Source organism: Mesoplodon bidens (genome assembly GCF_964165515.1).
Source record: "Mesoplodon bidens genome assembly, chromosome: 4".
Classification (NCBI taxonomy): domain Eukaryota; kingdom Metazoa; phylum Chordata; class Mammalia; order Artiodactyla; family Ziphiidae; genus Mesoplodon; species Mesoplodon bidens.
Window position 1 is genome coordinate 10,869,586 of NC_138160.1, and position 18,901 is coordinate 10,888,486.

At 40.9% G+C, this 18,901-nt stretch overlaps 1 protein-coding gene across 2 annotated transcripts in view; it reads right to left on the reverse strand.

Annotated features, from left to right (window-relative positions):
* Nucleotides 1–15,420, reverse strand: part of CTNND2 (catenin delta 2) — a gene marked incomplete at its 5' end in the record, with an annotated part of 962,722 nt that extends 947,302 nt beyond the window's left edge. For both annotated transcript variants that reach the window (XM_081231805.1, XM_081231804.1), the window contains one exon: nucleotides 15,384–15,420. In XM_081231805.1, the coding sequence (XP_081087931.1) occupies nucleotides 15,384–15,420 (37 nt within the window). The remainder of the gene's footprint in view (nucleotides 1–15,383) is intronic.
* Between the last annotated feature and the right edge of the window lie 3,481 nt (nucleotides 15,421–18,901).

An 18,901-nucleotide genomic window follows, 5' to 3' on the forward strand; every position in this document is an offset into this window, starting at 1 on the left:
CTCTAGGTGTGTGACTCATGAACTGGAGAACAATTATACCACAGAAGTCCACCCACTGGAGTGAAGGTTCTGAGCCTCACGTCAGGCTTCCCAACCTGGGGGTGCAGCAATGGGAGAAGGAACTCCCAAAGAATCAGATTTTGAAGGCTAGTGGGATTTGACTGCAGGACTTCCATAGGACTGGGGGAAACAGAGACTCCACTCTTGGAAGGCACACACAAAGTAGTTTGTGCATCGGGACCCAGGGGAAGGAGCAGTGACCCCAGACGAGACTGAACCAGACCTACCTGCTAGTGTTGGAGGGTCTCCTGCAGAGGTGGGGGGGCGGCTGTGGCTCACTTCAGGGACAAGGACACTGGTAGCAGAAGTTCTGGGAAGTACTCCTTGGCATTAGCCCTCAGGGAGACCACCAGTAGCCCCACCAAAGAGCCTGTAGGCTCCAGTGCTGGGTCGCCTCAGGCCAAACAACCAACAGGGAGGGAACTGAGCCCCACCCATCATCAGACAAGCAGATTAAAGTTTTACTGAGCTCTGCCCATCAGAGCAACACCCAGCTCTACCCACCACCAGTCCCTCCCATCAGGAAGCTTACACAAGCCTCTTAGACAGCTTCATCCACCAGAAGGCAGACAGCAGAAGCAAGAAGAACTACAGTCCTGCAACCTGTGCAACAAAAACCACATTCACAGAAAGATAGACAAAATGAAAAGGCAGAGGGCCATGTACCAGATGAAGGAAAAGATAAAACCCCAGAAAAACGACTAAGTGAAGTGGAGATAGGCAATCTTCCAGAAAAAGAATTCAGAATAATGATAGTGAAGATGATCCAGGACCTCAGAAAAAGAATGGAGGCAAAGATCAAGACGAAGCAAATGTTTAACAAAGACCAAGAAGAATTAAAGAACAAACAAACAGAGAAACAACACAATAACTGAAATTTAAAATATACTAGAAGAAATCAATAGCAGAATAACTGAGGCACAAGAATAAATAAGTGACCTGGAAGACAGAATGGTGGAAATCACTGCTGCAGAACAAAATAAAGAAAAAAGAATGAAAAGAAATGAAGACAGACCAAGAGATCTCTGGGACAACATTAAATGCACCAACATTCACATTATAGGGGTCCCAGAAGGAGAAGAGAGAGAGAAAGGACCCAAGAAAATATTTGAAGAGAGTATAGTCGAAAACTTCCCTAACATGGGAAAGGAAATAGCCACCCAAATCCAGGAAGCACAGACAGTCCCAGGCAAGATAAACCCAAAGAGAAACATGCTGAGACACACAGTAATCAAATTGACAAAAATTAAAGACAAAGAAAAATTATTAAAAGCAACGAGGGAAAAATGACAAAACATACAAGGGAACTCCCATAAGGTTAACAGCTGATTTCTCAGCAGAAACTCTACAAGCCAGAAGGGAGTGGCAAAATATACTTAAAGTGATGAAAGGGAAGAACCTACAACAAAGAGCACTCTACCCAGCAAGGATCTCATTCAGATTCCACAGAGAAATCAAAAGCTTTACAGACAAGCAAAAGCTAAGAGAATTCAGCACCACCAAACCAGCTCTACAACAAATGCTAAAGGAACTTCTCTAAATGGGAAACACAAGAGAAGAAAAGGACCTACAAAAAACAAACCCAAAACAATTAAGAAAATTGTAACAGGAACATACATATCGATAATTACATTAAATGTAAATGGATTAAATGCTCCAACCAAAAGACAAAGACTGGCTGAATGGATACAAAAACAAGACCCATATATATGCTGTCTATAAGAGAACAACTTCAGACTAGGGACACATACAGACAAAGTGAGGGGATGGGAAAAGATATTCCATGCAAATGGAAATCAAAAGAAAGCTGGAGTAGCAATACCCGTATCAGATAAAATAGACTTTAAAATAAAGACTGTTACAAGATATAAGGAAGGACACTATACAGTGATCAAGGGATCAATCCAAAAAGAAGGTATAACAATTGTAAATATTTATGCACCCAACACAGGAGCACCTCAATACATAAGGCAAATGCTAACAGCCATAAAAGGGGAAATTGACAGTAATGCAACACTAGTAGGGGACTGTAACAGCGCACTTTCACCAATGGACAGATCATCCAAAATGAAAATAAATAAGGAAACACAGGCCTTAAATGATACATTAAACAAAATGGACTTAATTGATATTTATAGGACATTCCATCCAAAAACAACAGAATACACTTTTTTCTCAAGTGCTCATGGAACATTCTATAGGATAGATCATATCTTGGGTCACAAATCAAGCCTTGGTAAATTTAAGGAAATTGAAATCATATCAAGTATCTTTTTGATACACAACACTATGAGACTAGATATAAATTACAGGAAAAAACTATAAAAAACACAGACATGTGGAGGCTAAACAATACACTACTAAATAACCAAGAGATGACTGAAGAAATCAAAGAGGAAATCAAAAAATACCTAGAAACATATGACAAAGAAAACACGATGACACAAAACCTACGGGATGAAGCAAAAGCAGTTCTAAGAGGGAAGTTTATAGCAATATAATCCTACCTTAAGAAAAAATAAACATCTCAAATAAACAACCTAACCTTACACCTAAAGCAATTAGAGAAAGAAGAACAAAAAAACCTCAAAGTTAGCAGAAGGAAAGAAATCATAAAGATCAGAGCAGAAATAAATGAAATAGAAACAAAGAAAACAACAGCAAAGATCAATAAAACTAAAAGCTGATTCTTTGAGAAGATAAACAAAATTGATAAACTTTTAGCCAGACTCATCAAGAAAAAGAGGGAGAGGACTCAAATCAGTAAAATTAAAAATGAAGAAGGGGAAGTAACAACAGACACCGCAAAAATATAAAGCATCCTAAGAGACTACTACAAGCAACTCTATGCCAATAAAATGGACAAGCTGGAAGAAATGGACAAATTCTTAGAAAGGTATAACCTTCCAAGACTGAACCAGGAAGAAACAGAAAATATGAACAGACCAAACACAAGTAATGAAATTGAAACCGTGATTAAAGCTCTTCCAACAAACAAAAGCCCTGGACCAGATGGCTTCACAGGTGAATTCTATCAAACATTTAGAGAAGAGCAACACTCATTCTTCTCAAACTCTTCCAAAAAGTTGCAGGGGAAGGAACACTCCCAAACTCATTCTACAATGCCACCATCACCCTGATACTAAAAACAGACAAAGATACTACAAAAAAAGAAAATTACAGACCAATAACACTGATGAATATAGATGCAAAAATCCTCAAATAAATACTAGCAAACAGAATCCAACAACACATTAAAAGGATCATACACTATGATCAAGTGGGATTTATCCCAGGGATGCATGGATTCTTCAATATATGCAAATCAATCAATGTGATACACCATATTAACAAACTGAAGGATAAAAACCATATGATCATCTCAGTAGATGCAGAAAAAGCTTTTGACAAAATTCAACACGCATTAATGAAAAAAACTCTCCAGAAAGTGGGCATAAAGGGATCCTACCTCAACATAATAAAGCCCATATATGACCAACCCACAGGAAACATCATTCCCAATGGTGAAAAACTAAAAGCATTTCCTATAAGACCAGGAGCAAGACAAGGATGTCCACTCTTGCCACTATTATTCAACGTACTTTTGGAAGTCCTAGCCATGGCAATCAGAAAAGAAAAAGATATAAAAGGAATACAAATTGGAAAAGAAGAAGTAAAACTGTCACTGTTTGCAGATGACATGATACTATACGTAGAGATTCCTAAAGATACCACCAGAAAACCACTAGAGCTAATCAATGAATTTGGTAAAGTTGCAGGATACAAAATTAATGCACAGAAATCTCTTGCATTCCTATACACTAACAATGAAAGATCAGAAAGGGAAATAAAGGAAACAATCCCATTCACCACTGCAACAAAAAGAATAAAATACCTAGGAATAAACCTAACTAAGGAGGTAAAAACCTGTACTCAGAAAACTGTAAGACACTGCTGAAAGAAATCAAAGATGACACAGACAGATGGAGAGATATACCATGTTCCTGGATTGGAAGAATCAGTATTGTGAAAATGACTATACTACCAAAAGCAAACTAAAGATTCAGTGCAATCCTTATCAAATTACTAATGGCATTTTTTACAGAACTAGAACAAAAAATCTTAAAATTTGTATGGAGACACAAAAGACCCCGAAAAAGCCAGAGCAATCTTGTGGGAAAAAAACAGAGCTGGAGGAATCAGACTCTCTGACTTCAAACCATACTATGAAGCTATAGTAATCAAGACAATATGGTACTAGCACAAAAACAGAAATATAGATCAACAGAACAGGACAGAAAGCCCAGAGATAAACTCATGCCCCTATGGTCAACTAATCTATGACAAAGGAGGCAAGGATATACAATGGAGAAAAGACAGTTTGTTCAATAATTGGTGCTGGGAAAACTGGGCAGCTACATGTAAAAGAATGAAATTAGAATACTTCATAACACCATACACAAATGTAAACTCAAAATGGATTAAAGACCTAAATGTAAGACCAGACAGTATAAAACTCTTAGAGGAAAACATAGGAAGAACACTCTTTGACATAAATCACAGCAAGATCTTTTTTGACCCACCTCCTAGAGTAATGGAAATAAAAACAAAAATAAACAAATGGGACCTAATGAAATGTAAGAGCTTTTGCACAGCAAAGGAAAACTTTAAACAAGATGAAAAGACAACACTCAGAATGGGAGAAAATATTTGCCAATGAACCAACAGGCAAAGGATTAATCTCCAAAATATATAAACAGCTCATGCAGCTCAATATAAAAATAACAAACAACCCAATCCAAAAATGGGCAGAAGACCTAAATAGACATTTCTCAAAAGAAGACATACAGATGGCCAAGAAGTACATGAAAAGCTACTCAACATCACTAATTATTAGAGAAATGCAAATCAAAACTACAATGAGGTATCACCTCACACCAGTTAGAATGGGCATCATCAGAAAATCTACAAACAACAAATGCTGGAGAGGGTGTGGAGAAAAGGGAACCCTCTTGCACTGTTGGTGGGAATGTAAATTGATACAGCCACTATGGAGAACAGTATGGAGGTTCCTTAAAAAACTAAAAATAGAACTACCATATGAACCAGTAATCCCACTACTGGCCATATACCCAGAGAAAACCATAATTCAGAAAGACACATGCACCCCAATGTTCACTGCAGCACTATTTACAGTAGCCAGGTCATGGAAACAACCTAAATGCCCATCAACAGACGAAAGGATAAAGAAGATGTGGTACATATATATAATGGAATATTACTCAGCCATAAAAAGGAACGAAATTGGGTCATTTGTAGAGACATGGATGGATCTAGAGACTGTCATACAGAGTGAAGTAAGTCAGAAAGAGGAAAACAAATATTGTATATTAATGCATACATGTGGAACTAGAAAAATGGTACAGATGAACCGGTTTGCAAGACAGAAACAGAGACACAGATGTAGAGAACTAACATATGGACACCAAGGGGGAGGGAGAGTAGCGGGGTGGGTGATAAATTGGGAGACTGGGATTGACATGTATACACTAATATGTATTAAACAATAACTAATAGGAACCTGCTGTAAAATAAATAAATAAATAATATATATATATATTTTTTAAAGTGTACATATAGCTCACCATGATTAGCAGAGTGTTTACCGTCGGCCAACTATGTCCTAGGATTTTAGAATCAGTGATAAAAAGGGACTGATTACCAATATGGGGTGGGGGTCAGGAGAAGCATGGTCCTCTATGACTTGTACATTGTATATATGATATATGTAGAAATATATGTCCCTATATATATGATTACTAAATTACTAAAGTAATTGAGGTTCACTAATGTACTAGGTTCTCGCTATGTATTTTAAGTCCATACTCTCTTAGTTTGCCCACACAAAACCCTGAAGACACAGGAATTTTTATTTCCCCTCCATCAACTATGACACTCAGTGGTAACTTATCTACTCACTAAAAAATGGAAAAGTCGAGCTATGAACTCCGTCATGTTGAGATACAACTATTAAACCATTCCCTCCATGTGTTCCACTGGCGTCTTTACTTCTGGGACACAGAAGCAGAGAGCAGTGGAAAGTTTCCTTAAAGAAGAATTCCTTCTAAGAAATGGGGATATACTGAACTACAAGCTTTAGAATTATGCTTTAAAAATAAGAATTCAGGGCTTCCCTGGTGGTGCAGTTGTTGAGAATCTGCCTGCTAATGCAGGGGACATGGGTTCGAGCCCTGATCTGGGAAGAGCCCACATGATGCAGAGCAACTGGGTCCGTGAGCCACAACTACTGAGCCTGCGAGTCTGGAGCCTGTGCTCCGCAACAAGAGAGGCTGCGATAGTGAGAGGCCTGTGCACTGCGATGAAGAGTGGCCCCCGCTTGCCACAACTAGAGAAAACCCTCGCACAGAAACGAAGACCCACAACAGCAAAAATAAATTAATTAATTAATAAACTCCTACCCCAACATCAAAAAAATAAAATAAAATAAGAATTCATAAAATGAGGGATCAACGGATAAAACATGGCAAAGGGTAATATAATTACTATCAACAAGAACACAAATCATGGACAAGGCAAATAGACCAATTAAGCACTATGCAGAAGATACAAAAAGATAATTCACCAAAGAATTAGGAGTGCGTCATAAACTTATACAATATTTAACCTCAGCCATATTTAATGAGAAGGAAACTAAACCACAGGAAAACATGATATTTCCCCTATTTAATTGAAAATTGTTGTTTGGGTTTGCCTTTTTTTAAATTATAATACACAGTGTTATCAAAATCATGGGGAAATTGGCACACTCTTGCCTTGCCTGAAGAGATATAAATTATAGAATGTTTCTGGAGGACAATGTGATGACATATATCAATAGTCCTGAAAACATCCAGTTCTAGGGAAGTAACCTAGAGAAAATAACCAGATGAAAACTATTTAGCTTTAATTATAACATCATATATACCACCCCAAAATGAAAATGCCATCAATCTCCAAAAACAGCAAGTTATTTAAGTAACTGATGTTATATAAAGGTATGGATGAGTATTAATTATATGACAAATGCCATTTTACATGTTAAAAGTGTAACAAAACAGAATATGAGAAGTCTTCTAAATTTAAATATGTGTATGGGATAGCATTTCTACTAAAAATAGACTCATTTCGGGGGCTGGAGATCATACATGAACTTTAGCTTCTTTGAATCAATTCTCTATTTTCCAAATTGTTAATAAGTGTGCATTACTTTTAAAAACGGAAAACAATAATAAAGCATTAGTTGAAAAAGAGAAAAATATTTCACTAATGTGCTGCGGAGTTCTCAAGAAGACAACAACTTGCTAAAACTACACAATACATCTCTCAAATTTAAAAGCAGAGAAAACCTAGGTGTGGCACTGATTAGAATATGTATAATATGCACTCCACGAGCAATGAACTCTGTTTACTTTCAGTCAGACATTCAGCTGATTAATGAAATTTATCCCAAAGCAAATATATAATATTCTTTTCAAAAATTTAAAGGCATGATTTTTTCCTGTGTGGTGATGTATTATATATCAAGTTATGATATATTTGGTGGAGAGATAATATATAAAGAACAAAACACTTGAAACTGCCATAAATTCTATGTTCTTGTGTTTGTGTGTCTACGTGAGTGGGTGTGTAGGATGGGTATCCTATCCAATGTAGGTTTTTGTCTGGATTTTTTTCTTCACCTTCAGTACCATGAATACTGCCCATATAATCAACTATTCTTTGAAAAGATAACTCATAGCTACATAATATTCTTTTGGATAAGGGTGCCACTGCATGTCTATACATCTACTATGCATTCAACATAATATTCTTTTCCAACCCAACTCAGGCCAAACAGTTTGATCCACACACTACAAGCCCCAGTCTTCCTGCACTACCTTCCATGTCCTGGGTAAATGTGACACGATTCCTCCTGTCTCTCAGACTATCTACACGATGCCCACATCACCTGTCTTTCTGGAGAACTCCTTCCCTCCTCATCCAGTGAGCCTAAAAATACCATGCTCAGGGCTTCCCTGGAGGCGCAGTGGCTGAGAGTCCTCCTGCCGATGCAGGGGACATGGGTTCGTGCCCCGGTCCGGGAAGATCCCACGTGCTGCGGAGCGGCTGGGTCCATGAGCCATGGCCGCTGAGCCTGCACGTCCGGAGCCTGTGCTCTGCAACAGGAGAGGCCACAACAGTGAGAGGCCCGCGTACCGCAAAAAAAAAAAAAAAAAAAAAAAAAAAAAAAATACCATGCTCAGCACCAACGAGGAATGTGTTAGAAACAAGAGGCTGAATTTTGGCTCTTTTATATTCGGAAGACTTGGTTTGCTGCCAAAGAAGTTGCTTTTCCTGGAAATTAAATTATTCTGTGTTACTGAAGGTAATGACCGCTATGTTACTCTAATGTTTGAAAGTCCAAATAAAATATTTGAGAGAGAAGAATAAAATTTATTTTAAGGAATGAGCTTTTCGTTTTTTGAGTTTTTTTAGGTTGAGTAATCATGCTTGAAGTCAAATCAAACATCATGTCTATGAAAATCCTGTTTTGTTCTTCTTTCTTAATGGTGTCCCGTATTGCTCCTATTCAAAGTTAAAACATGAAACAACAGCCAAACTCTAATTATCTACACTGAGGTAGAAAGTGCTGTGAATAATAGCTAGCATGGGTCATCATTTATATACAGTTTGGGAAGTCAGATTTTGACACTGTCCTTTTTATGTCCAATTCGTACCACTTACAAGGCCATCCAATTACTGACAGTCAAAGTCTAGCATGAGGAGTAAGGGAAGAAATGAGTAATTTTTAAGTTGGCAATACATAAATCAGCTGAATTTCATGGACCACAGCTCTCTATAAATCAGCCAGGGCATTGCACACTCCCCTGGTAATTCCTGTTATAGTGTCAAAATACCATAAAATATTTAAAGAGTTCAACCATCAAGCAAAATACCATTAAAGCTACTATATCCAGAATTCTACAACCAGAATTCTTTATAAACCATTATCAATAAAAGGAGCACTTTTTCCCTACTGGTGATATTTCCTTCCAGGCGAAAGGAACTTAATTAATGTAACACTTCCAGCCTCTCCCCAACCCTTGGTTTTCTCTGCCTCTGAAGAATAAAGGAAGCAGCTTGGCTAGCTTCTTCCTTCTTCCTCTGGAGATCTCCCTGCCTGCAGAAGAGCAAGGTTTGGGCTCTAGAGCTCAGAGCCAGCTCTGTCCCTGTGGGAAGGGAGGAGGGGAGGAAGGCCAGGGTCCTGGATGTCATTTGGCATCACATCAAGCTATACCTAATCAAAATGGATATTTTCCCCATGGTGGCCGCCCCTTTCTCCTTTTTTTCTTCCCACATCCCAACTTTTTTCAGAATCAGGGAGGGTTGATATTTACTGGGTTCCTTAGAGATACCACCAGTCCACATTTCTGCACATTTTATAATTTGAGGTAAATGCATACCTTTCTGTGATTTATGTTGTTGCATATTTAAGGGAGAAAAGATTACAATAAGCATTATAAGATTATGAAGATGCTTATAAACCAAATCATAAATTATTCAAAACATGTGTACAAAATGCATTTTTCTTAATACATATATATTAAACCAAATGTCTAATGAAAGTTGTAATAATGACATTAAGCAAAAAATGTTATTAGTGAAAAATCTCCAGTCCTCACCTATTCAGGATAAATGTAATAACTAATTTCAATGATAGAATTAACTGTTCCCCATCATCTAATGTTATAAACTAAACATCCCATCTAGGAATACACTCCGTATCATTCAAAACTTATAGAAACTTTGACACATAGTTATTTAACCAAACATAATTGGCTTACCCATGTACTTTGATCCAAAAAGCAGAACGTTCTTTTATGGTAACATGGATTTCACTCTGGTTACTTATAACTGGCAGTTCCCCCAGCAGTACATAAATCTGAATATAAATACCCACATTTAAAATGTTTTTCTGACTGAAGATAAATTAGCCTCCTGTTATACGGGTCACATTCTGTAACAAAGTCTAAGATTCATCCAAGCATTATTATCATAAAAATTATGCTGAAGATCTCAGTTCTACCTCACAGGGGCTGGGCAGAATCAAACCCAGAGGAGTTCAGCACTTCACTGAAGCAACTAAGAGTGAAAGGACAAGTGGAAATGACCATTTATTTTCAAAAAGGTACCAATGGACTCACACTTTTTTTTTTTTCCCAAAAACTTGATTGTAATTGTGGGTGGGGTGTGTCTTCTCCTTATGTAATAAATTTAGCTGTTTAAGTTTCTTTTTTTCTTTGTCACAATGATTTTATGACAGGATTCATGCTCTGTGGTTCTAAACAGAGCGGATGTTTAACATTTGACCTCGTGGAGAGGGATGTTTATTAAACTGTCTATAATATTCTTTGTACAATGTTCATCTTTGGAGAAAATTTGACTGTAATCAGGTGAATAGTATAACGCTAATACAGAATATCAAAATTTTGCAATTTCTTACTGTTAGATTAGAAGCTTTTAAATAATGGTGCCAGGAGATACAATTTGCTTCTCTTTTAGCTTAACTATTATATATTTTCATATGTAAAGGACTGGCATGTTGAAGAGCAGAAAACATATTTTATATGTAAATCTACATAACACAGTAATAATATCAATAGTAGTAGAGAAAGAATATATCCATTTAAAAGCCTTTGTTAGAGAGGGTCGTGGCTTTTATAACACATTTAATAATACATAAATGAAGCATAAGTACTCATCCTAATATGTAGATATCCACCTCTTGTACTTGTACAAATATTTATAATTACAAGCCACTTATGCACTTACTTTACCCTAAAACACTTTGAGATCCTGTGTTATTGTACTCATTTTTAAAAATAAGACATACAAATCTATTATACATTATTATTGTCTATATTCCCCATGCTGTACATTTCATCGCCATGACTTGTTCATTTTGTTTGTTTATTTATTTATTGAATGTATACATTTATTTATCGTACCCATTTTACAGCTGAAAAAAACCGAGCTAAAAATTGAGGATAACGTAAATGGCCAAGGACACACAGCTTAGTAGAGACAGAGGTGGGATCCATCCAAAGCCAGTGCTATCTCTCACCTCTCCACTTACTCGAAGCAGAATCCAAAATAGCATTACACTATGATATATATATTCTAATATTATACATAAATATGTTAAACAGTAAAAATATGACATATATATGTTATAGGGCAAAGCCCAACTTTTTCTCTAGAAATATATTTCTGACCTGAAATAACAATTAATGGAATAATAAGTTTCAATATATGTAATTCATTTCACAGATAACTTTTCAGGAATCTCACCAAGGGACACAGGTGAATATTTGCCTAAGATGGAAAGCTTCTTGGAAGCATTGTTTCACTTAGTCATTATTTGCAGTATGTCAAAAACTAATTGATACAGAGTGTAACTTCCATAGCCTAATATAGCTAAGACATTTCCTACAAAGCAATTAACCATGATACAGAACTTCAAATTACACTCAGCTGCTATGTGATCAAAAGATAAACAAGTGGAGGTGTCATAACTACACATTTTTGTAATGAGTCTTAACATTTTTCACGGAGTAAAAGCACAGTATGGTAAAATATTTCTGTGAGATGCCTGGGCTGGAGGCACTGTTTGTGAATATAACTGGATTCATTAAAGCCAACCAGGCAGTTTATTAATCAGTAGGCTAGACTGGCACAGAATGTGATAGAAATTATTTATCTATGACATGTTTAATATTTTACATTAATATAAAAACCTGTTGCTTTGGCATATTATCAGATAAACTAAAGCCAGCAACAAGTATCATGAACTATCTCGTTCAAATTAACTTGGCTCCGGACGCACAGGCTCAGCGGCCATGGCCCACGGGCCCAGCCGCTCCGCGGCATGTGGGATCTTCACAGACCGGGGCACGAACCCGTGTCCCCTGCATCGGCAGGAGGACTCTCAACAACTGCGCCACCACGGAAGCCCTCAAATTAACTTTTCATCCCTATCCATGTGACACTTATCACAAAGCCATCAAAGTACCATAGTCCTGAGAACACCTTTGGAATATGAGTCATGAAAACCATCATGGAAGCCAACTGAAGAATTTGGCTTGAAGGTGTATTTCAGCCCAGCAAAGATCCACTGTACTAAGCCTTCAATGGAAGTACTGGATTTAAAAACACCTGTTGGTTTTCTCTTGATTATTTGTTCACCCTCTGAATTATGTGTGTTCAAGTTTAGGTACTCTCAACTATGTGGCATCTTTTAAAGATACAAATCTTTATAAAAAAATAAAAACTTTTAGGAATAGTAATCCTAGCATAACCAATTCCCCACTAAATAAAGTAAAATAAAGTTCACACAGAGAAATAACCATTAATGGGCATTCATATATTCTGGGGATAATCATCAGAAAAAGAAAGAAGAAGAAAAAAAAAAGAACACTTTTGGCAGTTCAAAATGGCAATAGTTCCTACTTTAGTTCAACTGACTTGTTACAACCAGAAATACTGGTCCATACAAACTATCCCTCACTTTATGGACAAATTACAATAAATTATTTTAAATGTAACTTTAGTATTTTCTTACATAAAGACAACCTGATGAAATTACTCTGGAGAACTCTTCAACAATTCTACATAAATGCATACCATATGAAACAGAACTTTGAAAAAGCACAATAGAAACTGTCAAGTTCCAAAACACTGTGAGGAAAAGTACTGCGTATTCACTTACATGTCAAAAGTAATGATATATTTGATAATATTATAACTTCATTTTAATTTTAAAGGTCACTGTGAATGTGATATTATCCTTAGAAGTGATTTAACAAAAGTATTGATCACATTTTCAACTAATATCATCTGAATTCCATTTTTCTCTCTGATGAACTATTTCAGTGGAAGAAAGAAGTGGCTTGTATTCTCACTGTGAAAGATGTGAATTTGCTGGAATTACTGTAATTTGACAGTGCATGGGTATTACTGCGAACAACAAAAACATTAGTGACATCTCTAATGATTAGGTTCTACAACGACACAAACATACACCAAATTAAATAACTCCTTTCCACAAGACTATGACAATTTTAATAGGGCAACGACCTCCTGTACTCACTACAATTGCCGTTCAATCAAGTACTATCATTTTCAACCCGCAAATAGCATAAAACTCATACATCCGATACATGTAGTTTTTCCCACGCCCATCAGCTGCTCTCTGTGTGCACACACAGATACAGAGTAATCTCTACTAGTCCTCTAAGAATCATGTTTAAAACTGAAATACTAGATTCAAAAGGAAAATTGAAAAGAGAAATGAATGTGTACGTCACCTATTGCTTCTTTCTGCAAGAAATCTGATATTAAAACAATGCAACAAGCACAAGAGTGTGTTCAGAGTGCTCTTGGGAAGTTCTCTGAATATGAATAAGGTGAAACTAAAGCAACACTGGTAAAACTAATCACAATCTTCGATTAACTCGAGCCATATAGACCTTGCTAGTCCTTCTGCGACACTGAGCCTTGTGAGCTGTATAATTACAGGCTTCCCAAATTTCAACATCTAACTCCAGATGCAATCATCTTCATTCAAGCCCTGAGATCGTGTAACCCACCAATCAGTGAGGATGCCACCGAACGTTTTCCCCAAAACATTAAAAATGGATTCTGCATGTGGCAAAGAGATTTCACAGAGCTGTAAAGCATTGAGTCCATATTTGAGGATGCCCACCCCTATCTGTCATACTTCTCATAGATCAAGCGCCCCAAATGAGGCACAGGTTCAGCCCTGTAATTCGGTATGAGTCACATCAAACACTCTTCCATGAGATTTTTAAAGTGGTACAGCTCTAAAGCCTTTTAATCCTGCAGGTGAACTACTAACAGCAAAGAGGTGAACTAAACTACCATCAGTAGCCATGGTAATTTAACCTGCAGATGGAAAGATGAACAATGAGATAACTCTTAGGTAGTTTCAGCACCTCCCTATTTTCATAGAAGTCGTTGCAGAAAATTCCAAGCATCTTAAATATCGGTCACCTAGTTCCTAAAAGTGAAAATATATACATATCAGACCTGACACTATGGTTGTAACATATCCCTTTCCGAAACTAACGTATTTGCTTGGTAACATTAGGCATGCATGCTTAAAAACACCTTTCAGAGCCAAAGCAAATCAGATCAGTTCAAGAGAAGCACGCAAGGGGAAAAGAAACATCTTGGAACCACAACCTGCCCATCTTTTTTTCCACATCCTTCAGTACCCCAACATTCGCAGGGAAACACAACTTTAGGCATTTTTATAAGTAACTGTTCGTGGTGGGAACCACACACACAGACATACACACACCCCAAAACCTCTCAGACTGTTTTCCTACCACACAGACCAGGGAGGCTGCACCACCTCTCTAGCGACTTAATTCGGAACGTAGTGGTTGGAACCAGCTGAGCAGCAATCGACAGAAACACAGTACACGCCAGAATGAGAGGAAGGTCGGCGAAAAAGAAAAGCAGCTTTGCTTTCGGCCATTAATTACCGATCACCCAAATATCGCCTAGCCACCTCCCACCCACATGCACAGGGTTCCGAACCTGGGTTTCAGACGGCGCTTGCCGGAGCCTCGCTCTCTATTGTCAGGACGCAGAAGCCCCCGAAACCTGTGAATCGAGCTGCAAATGCTTCCTTTGAAACAGCTAAATATAGACCAAAGGGGCTCTGGGTCTGGCGAGCAGCGGGAGACTGAAGAAACAGCCATGGACACATACGACCAAGTATTTCCATTTTGTTCTAGCCAAACATCGTAATGACATTGAACATAAGGGCGAAAGACTGGAGGGAAGTCCTCCCCACCCCCACCCGTCTTCTCCCGTATATTAGGGACGTCATGGATGCAACGGGTATATTCGGGAGGGTGGCAGGGAGCAGTATTGTTGGTGTTGCCCTATATACGCCTCCTCCGGGGGAGATGGGTGGCGGGGAGCGGGAACACGCTGAGGAGCCACCTGGCCACCGCTCCGAAAAGGGCACTAACCCCGGCCCCCGTTCCAGGCAGAGCCGTCTTCCGAGAGGGGACCCGGCGCGATCGCGGTCCTCCCCCGGCTGGCAGGACCGCGCAGCAGCCGCCGCCGTCACCGGCCGGCCGGGAGCAGCCGAGGACCAACCCCCACTGGCGGCGAGGAGGGGGAGAACGACGACGACGACGCCGAGCAGGATGCGCCTGGCCCCAGAAGCCCGGAGGAAGGCAACTCACCGAACGGCGCGGCGCCCGACTGCCTCCTCGCGAACATGCACCCGCCACCAGCGACAGCTTCTCAGTCCGGGAAAAGGCGTGCGCGCCGCCGCCCGGCTTCAGGGCAAGGTCCTGACCTTGCCCAACTGCAGCATCTTCCGCTTTTGTTGTCTGAGCGCGGCCGCGGAACAAGGGATGCCGGCCGGGAGCAGGGGCGAGCGCCGCGGGGGAGAGGCGGCTCCCGACGCCAGTGCGCGGCGCCCGGCCCGGCGGCCCCTCCGAGCGCAGCGAGAGCAGCGCCCCCTGCCCGGCTCCGCGGGCTCCGCCGGCTCCGCGGGCTCGGGGCTCCTGCGGACTCCTCCCGGCTCCTCGGGGCTCCTCCGGGCTCCGGGCGCCGCCGCCGCCGCCGCCGGCGCCGCCGGCCGGGCTGAGAGAGCCGCCACCGCCTCAGCCACCGCTCCGCTCGGCCGGCTGCCGCCGCGGGCGCGAGCCTGGGGCCGCCGCGGCGCCCGGCGCCGAGCGCTCCCGTGCTGCGGCCCGCGCCACCTGTGCCGCCGCCGCGGGCGAAGCTCCTCCCGCGGCGCGCGGCACCCTCAGCCTCCACCTATACCTCGGCGGCCGGCTCGGGCGCCCGGCTAGTGAAGCAGCGTCCGCCCCGCCGCCCGAACCTGCCCTGGGTGCTGAGCATGCCCAGTGCCGCCGCGAGAGCGCCGCGCTTCGCCGTGCGCATTCCACTTCTCCTGGTTTTCGCGGCAGCAGCAGGAGAGAGGGGAGGAGGCCGCGGGTTGGGAGAGGGCCGAGCATCCTTGCGAACGCAGACTCCGGCCCTCAGATGGGTGGATGCTCGCGAACCAGGCGAAAGCCTGGAAGGACCCGAGGAAGGCCTGGAACCCGGGGTTAGAACGGTGCTCATAGGGCCAGTGCCTTCATTTACGTGCAAGATGCTGACAGTTTATGGTGGTCTGACAGATGTCAGCGTGCAAACAAAGGGCAGGGATGGAGGGGGTTCTAAGACAGCATATGTGTGTGCTGGGGCAGGCGGCAGGCTGAATGTGACTGCTGCTGGGTGGAGATGAAGGCTCTCAAATCCTGTGGTTCTAGAGCAAAGAAGGCAGGACATCCATCTCCGGTCTTCCCCACGGCGTCTGTCCAGTCTTCTGTCACTTCCAGTGCTTCGATTAAACATGCTTTTCGCGGGTGGAGAGACTTTCTCCTTAAACGAAATCCCTCTGGATTTGAACCTGGAAGTATGTAACTTCCTGCGAGAAAGACCTTTGTCTAGTCTGGATCTTGAATGGATCGTAATGCTAAGTTCACCTCCTCCTCCAGCGCCGCCTCTTCTTTCTTCCAACTTCCGCACCTCTGCCACCTTGGGCTCCCTCCTCCCCTACCCCCTCTCCCAGGCTAAGATGAAAACCCTCACCCGTTTCTTCCCCCAAAGTCTTCCTATACCCCCTGTATTGTTCTTGTCACTTTCAGATTGGTTTTCTGTGTCACCTCCTGGTTTGACAGCTCGTTGACTCCATGGGGACTTCTCTTTGCCTCTCTTTGCTGTGAAATACGGCAAGGAGCATCACCGCAGTGAACAGTGAAAAGTCTTGTTAGAAAACAAGACCCTTGTGCCAAGGAAGTCCTCTGGGCCTTCACCCGTGTCCCTCGGTTTTGGAAGTCATGACGGGGCTCACCCCTGTTGCAATTACAAGACTTGGGCAGGCAGAGCGCAGCGTGCCCGGGGACCAGGGCAAACACCCTTTCTAACGATGCCACCGCGCACCATCCCTGACCCTGTGGATCCCAGACTGTCTGAAGTTGTGATCTTCTCCACTCCTCCCCTCCCCAGAGCTGGCTTACGAGACACACATAAGCATGGCAGCATACAGGAAGTTGTCATCAAAGGGATTCCAGGGGCTTGTGATTCTCAGAGGCAAAGTATTTCTCTTTTGTGTCAGAAGATATTATCCAACAAAGTTAAATGAGCTGAATATTTATCCCAGGCTGTTCTCTAGCATACTTTGGAGGAAGTTAAAATTTGAAGTAAGAGCAAAGGAGAAGTGTTTAGACAGGTTAAACGGGTAGAAATATATGCAAGGGGCAAGATTAAGCAAGGACTTTTGACAACAGTGCAAATGTACGTTTTTAATCCTCCTACCTCAAGGCTGGATAGGCATATGTAGGCTTGGTCTCACCTCCAAAAGTAGTTCTCCAGCATGGCTCCAAGTTTTAAAGCTGGCTCTATGTTAAAGTACTTCTGACTTGGGGCTTCCCTGGTGGCTCAGTGGTTAAGAGTCTGCTTGCAAAGGCCGGGGACACGGGTTCAATCCCTGGTCGGGAAAGATCCCACGTGCTGCAGAACCACTAAGCCCATGCACCACCACTGCTGAGCCCACAAGCCACAACTACTGAGCCCGCGTGCCACAACTACTGAAGCCCGTGCGCCTAGAGCCCGTGCTCCACAACAAGAGAAGCCACTGCAATGAGAAGCCTGCACACCACGACGAAGAGTAGCCCCCTCTCGCCACAACTAGAGAAAGCCATGCACAGCAACAAAGACCCAAAAATATAAATAAATAAATTTATTTTAAAAATATATACTTCTGACTCCTCTGAGGGAGGACACTGCTGGGCCATTTTTCAGCAGATGTTGAACTGTATTTTTTATTTTAGTTCTCAGAAAGGCAGTTCAGTTACTGTGGAGTATTTGGTACAAGACTAATTAGCAGTGCTGTATCCATTAGGCCACATTATATTTTAAAGGATGTTCTTTGTTTTCACCGTAGCTTTGGTCAGATTTTTAGAAAAAAATTTAAACTGTACTCCTCTTTGCATCTTTTAACTCAGGAAGTCTTTGGGTGGAGGTGGGGGGGAATGCAGACTTGGAGGGTAGGTCAGTTCCATTTTAGATTATATTTGAAGTAGGTGTATAGATACCATCCACAGAAAATACAGGTGTCTTTTATGCCCGTATAGATCTAAGTTAAGAAAATAATTTTCTAAAGTTTTTTAGAGTTATTTTTGAGCTGAGCAATAGCAAACCCTATTCACTAATTGTATGCCTTGGAAATGACCCGTAGGCAGTCCCTATAGACTTCTTTAGAGGGCAGATGATTTCTGTTCTTCTAAAATAATTTGTAACTGAAGATATTAGTAAATGCACAATTTGATAATACTGAAAAATAAAATAAAATGATCCTGGGTAGTGTGAGATCTTGGAACGACTCACTGCTGCCATCTTTTGCCTCCTGCCTCTGATGGTTCCTGTGAAAAGGAATATTCTGAATTCCCTAGTTCAGCATGAGACCAGAAAATTATTAACTTATTATTTTCAAATTATAGTACTCAATGCTAAAAGAGAAATTTTTACTGTTTCTTCCGTTTATACATCAAAAGAGTTATGTGATACAGAAATCACATCTAAATACTGATTGTTCTACCTCTGGATTTTTCAGATCAATTCAAAATTTGAAGCAAATATATTTTATATGGGGATTTTACTTATATTTTTAGGAATAAGACCAAATAGTTTAAAATATTCTTAGACA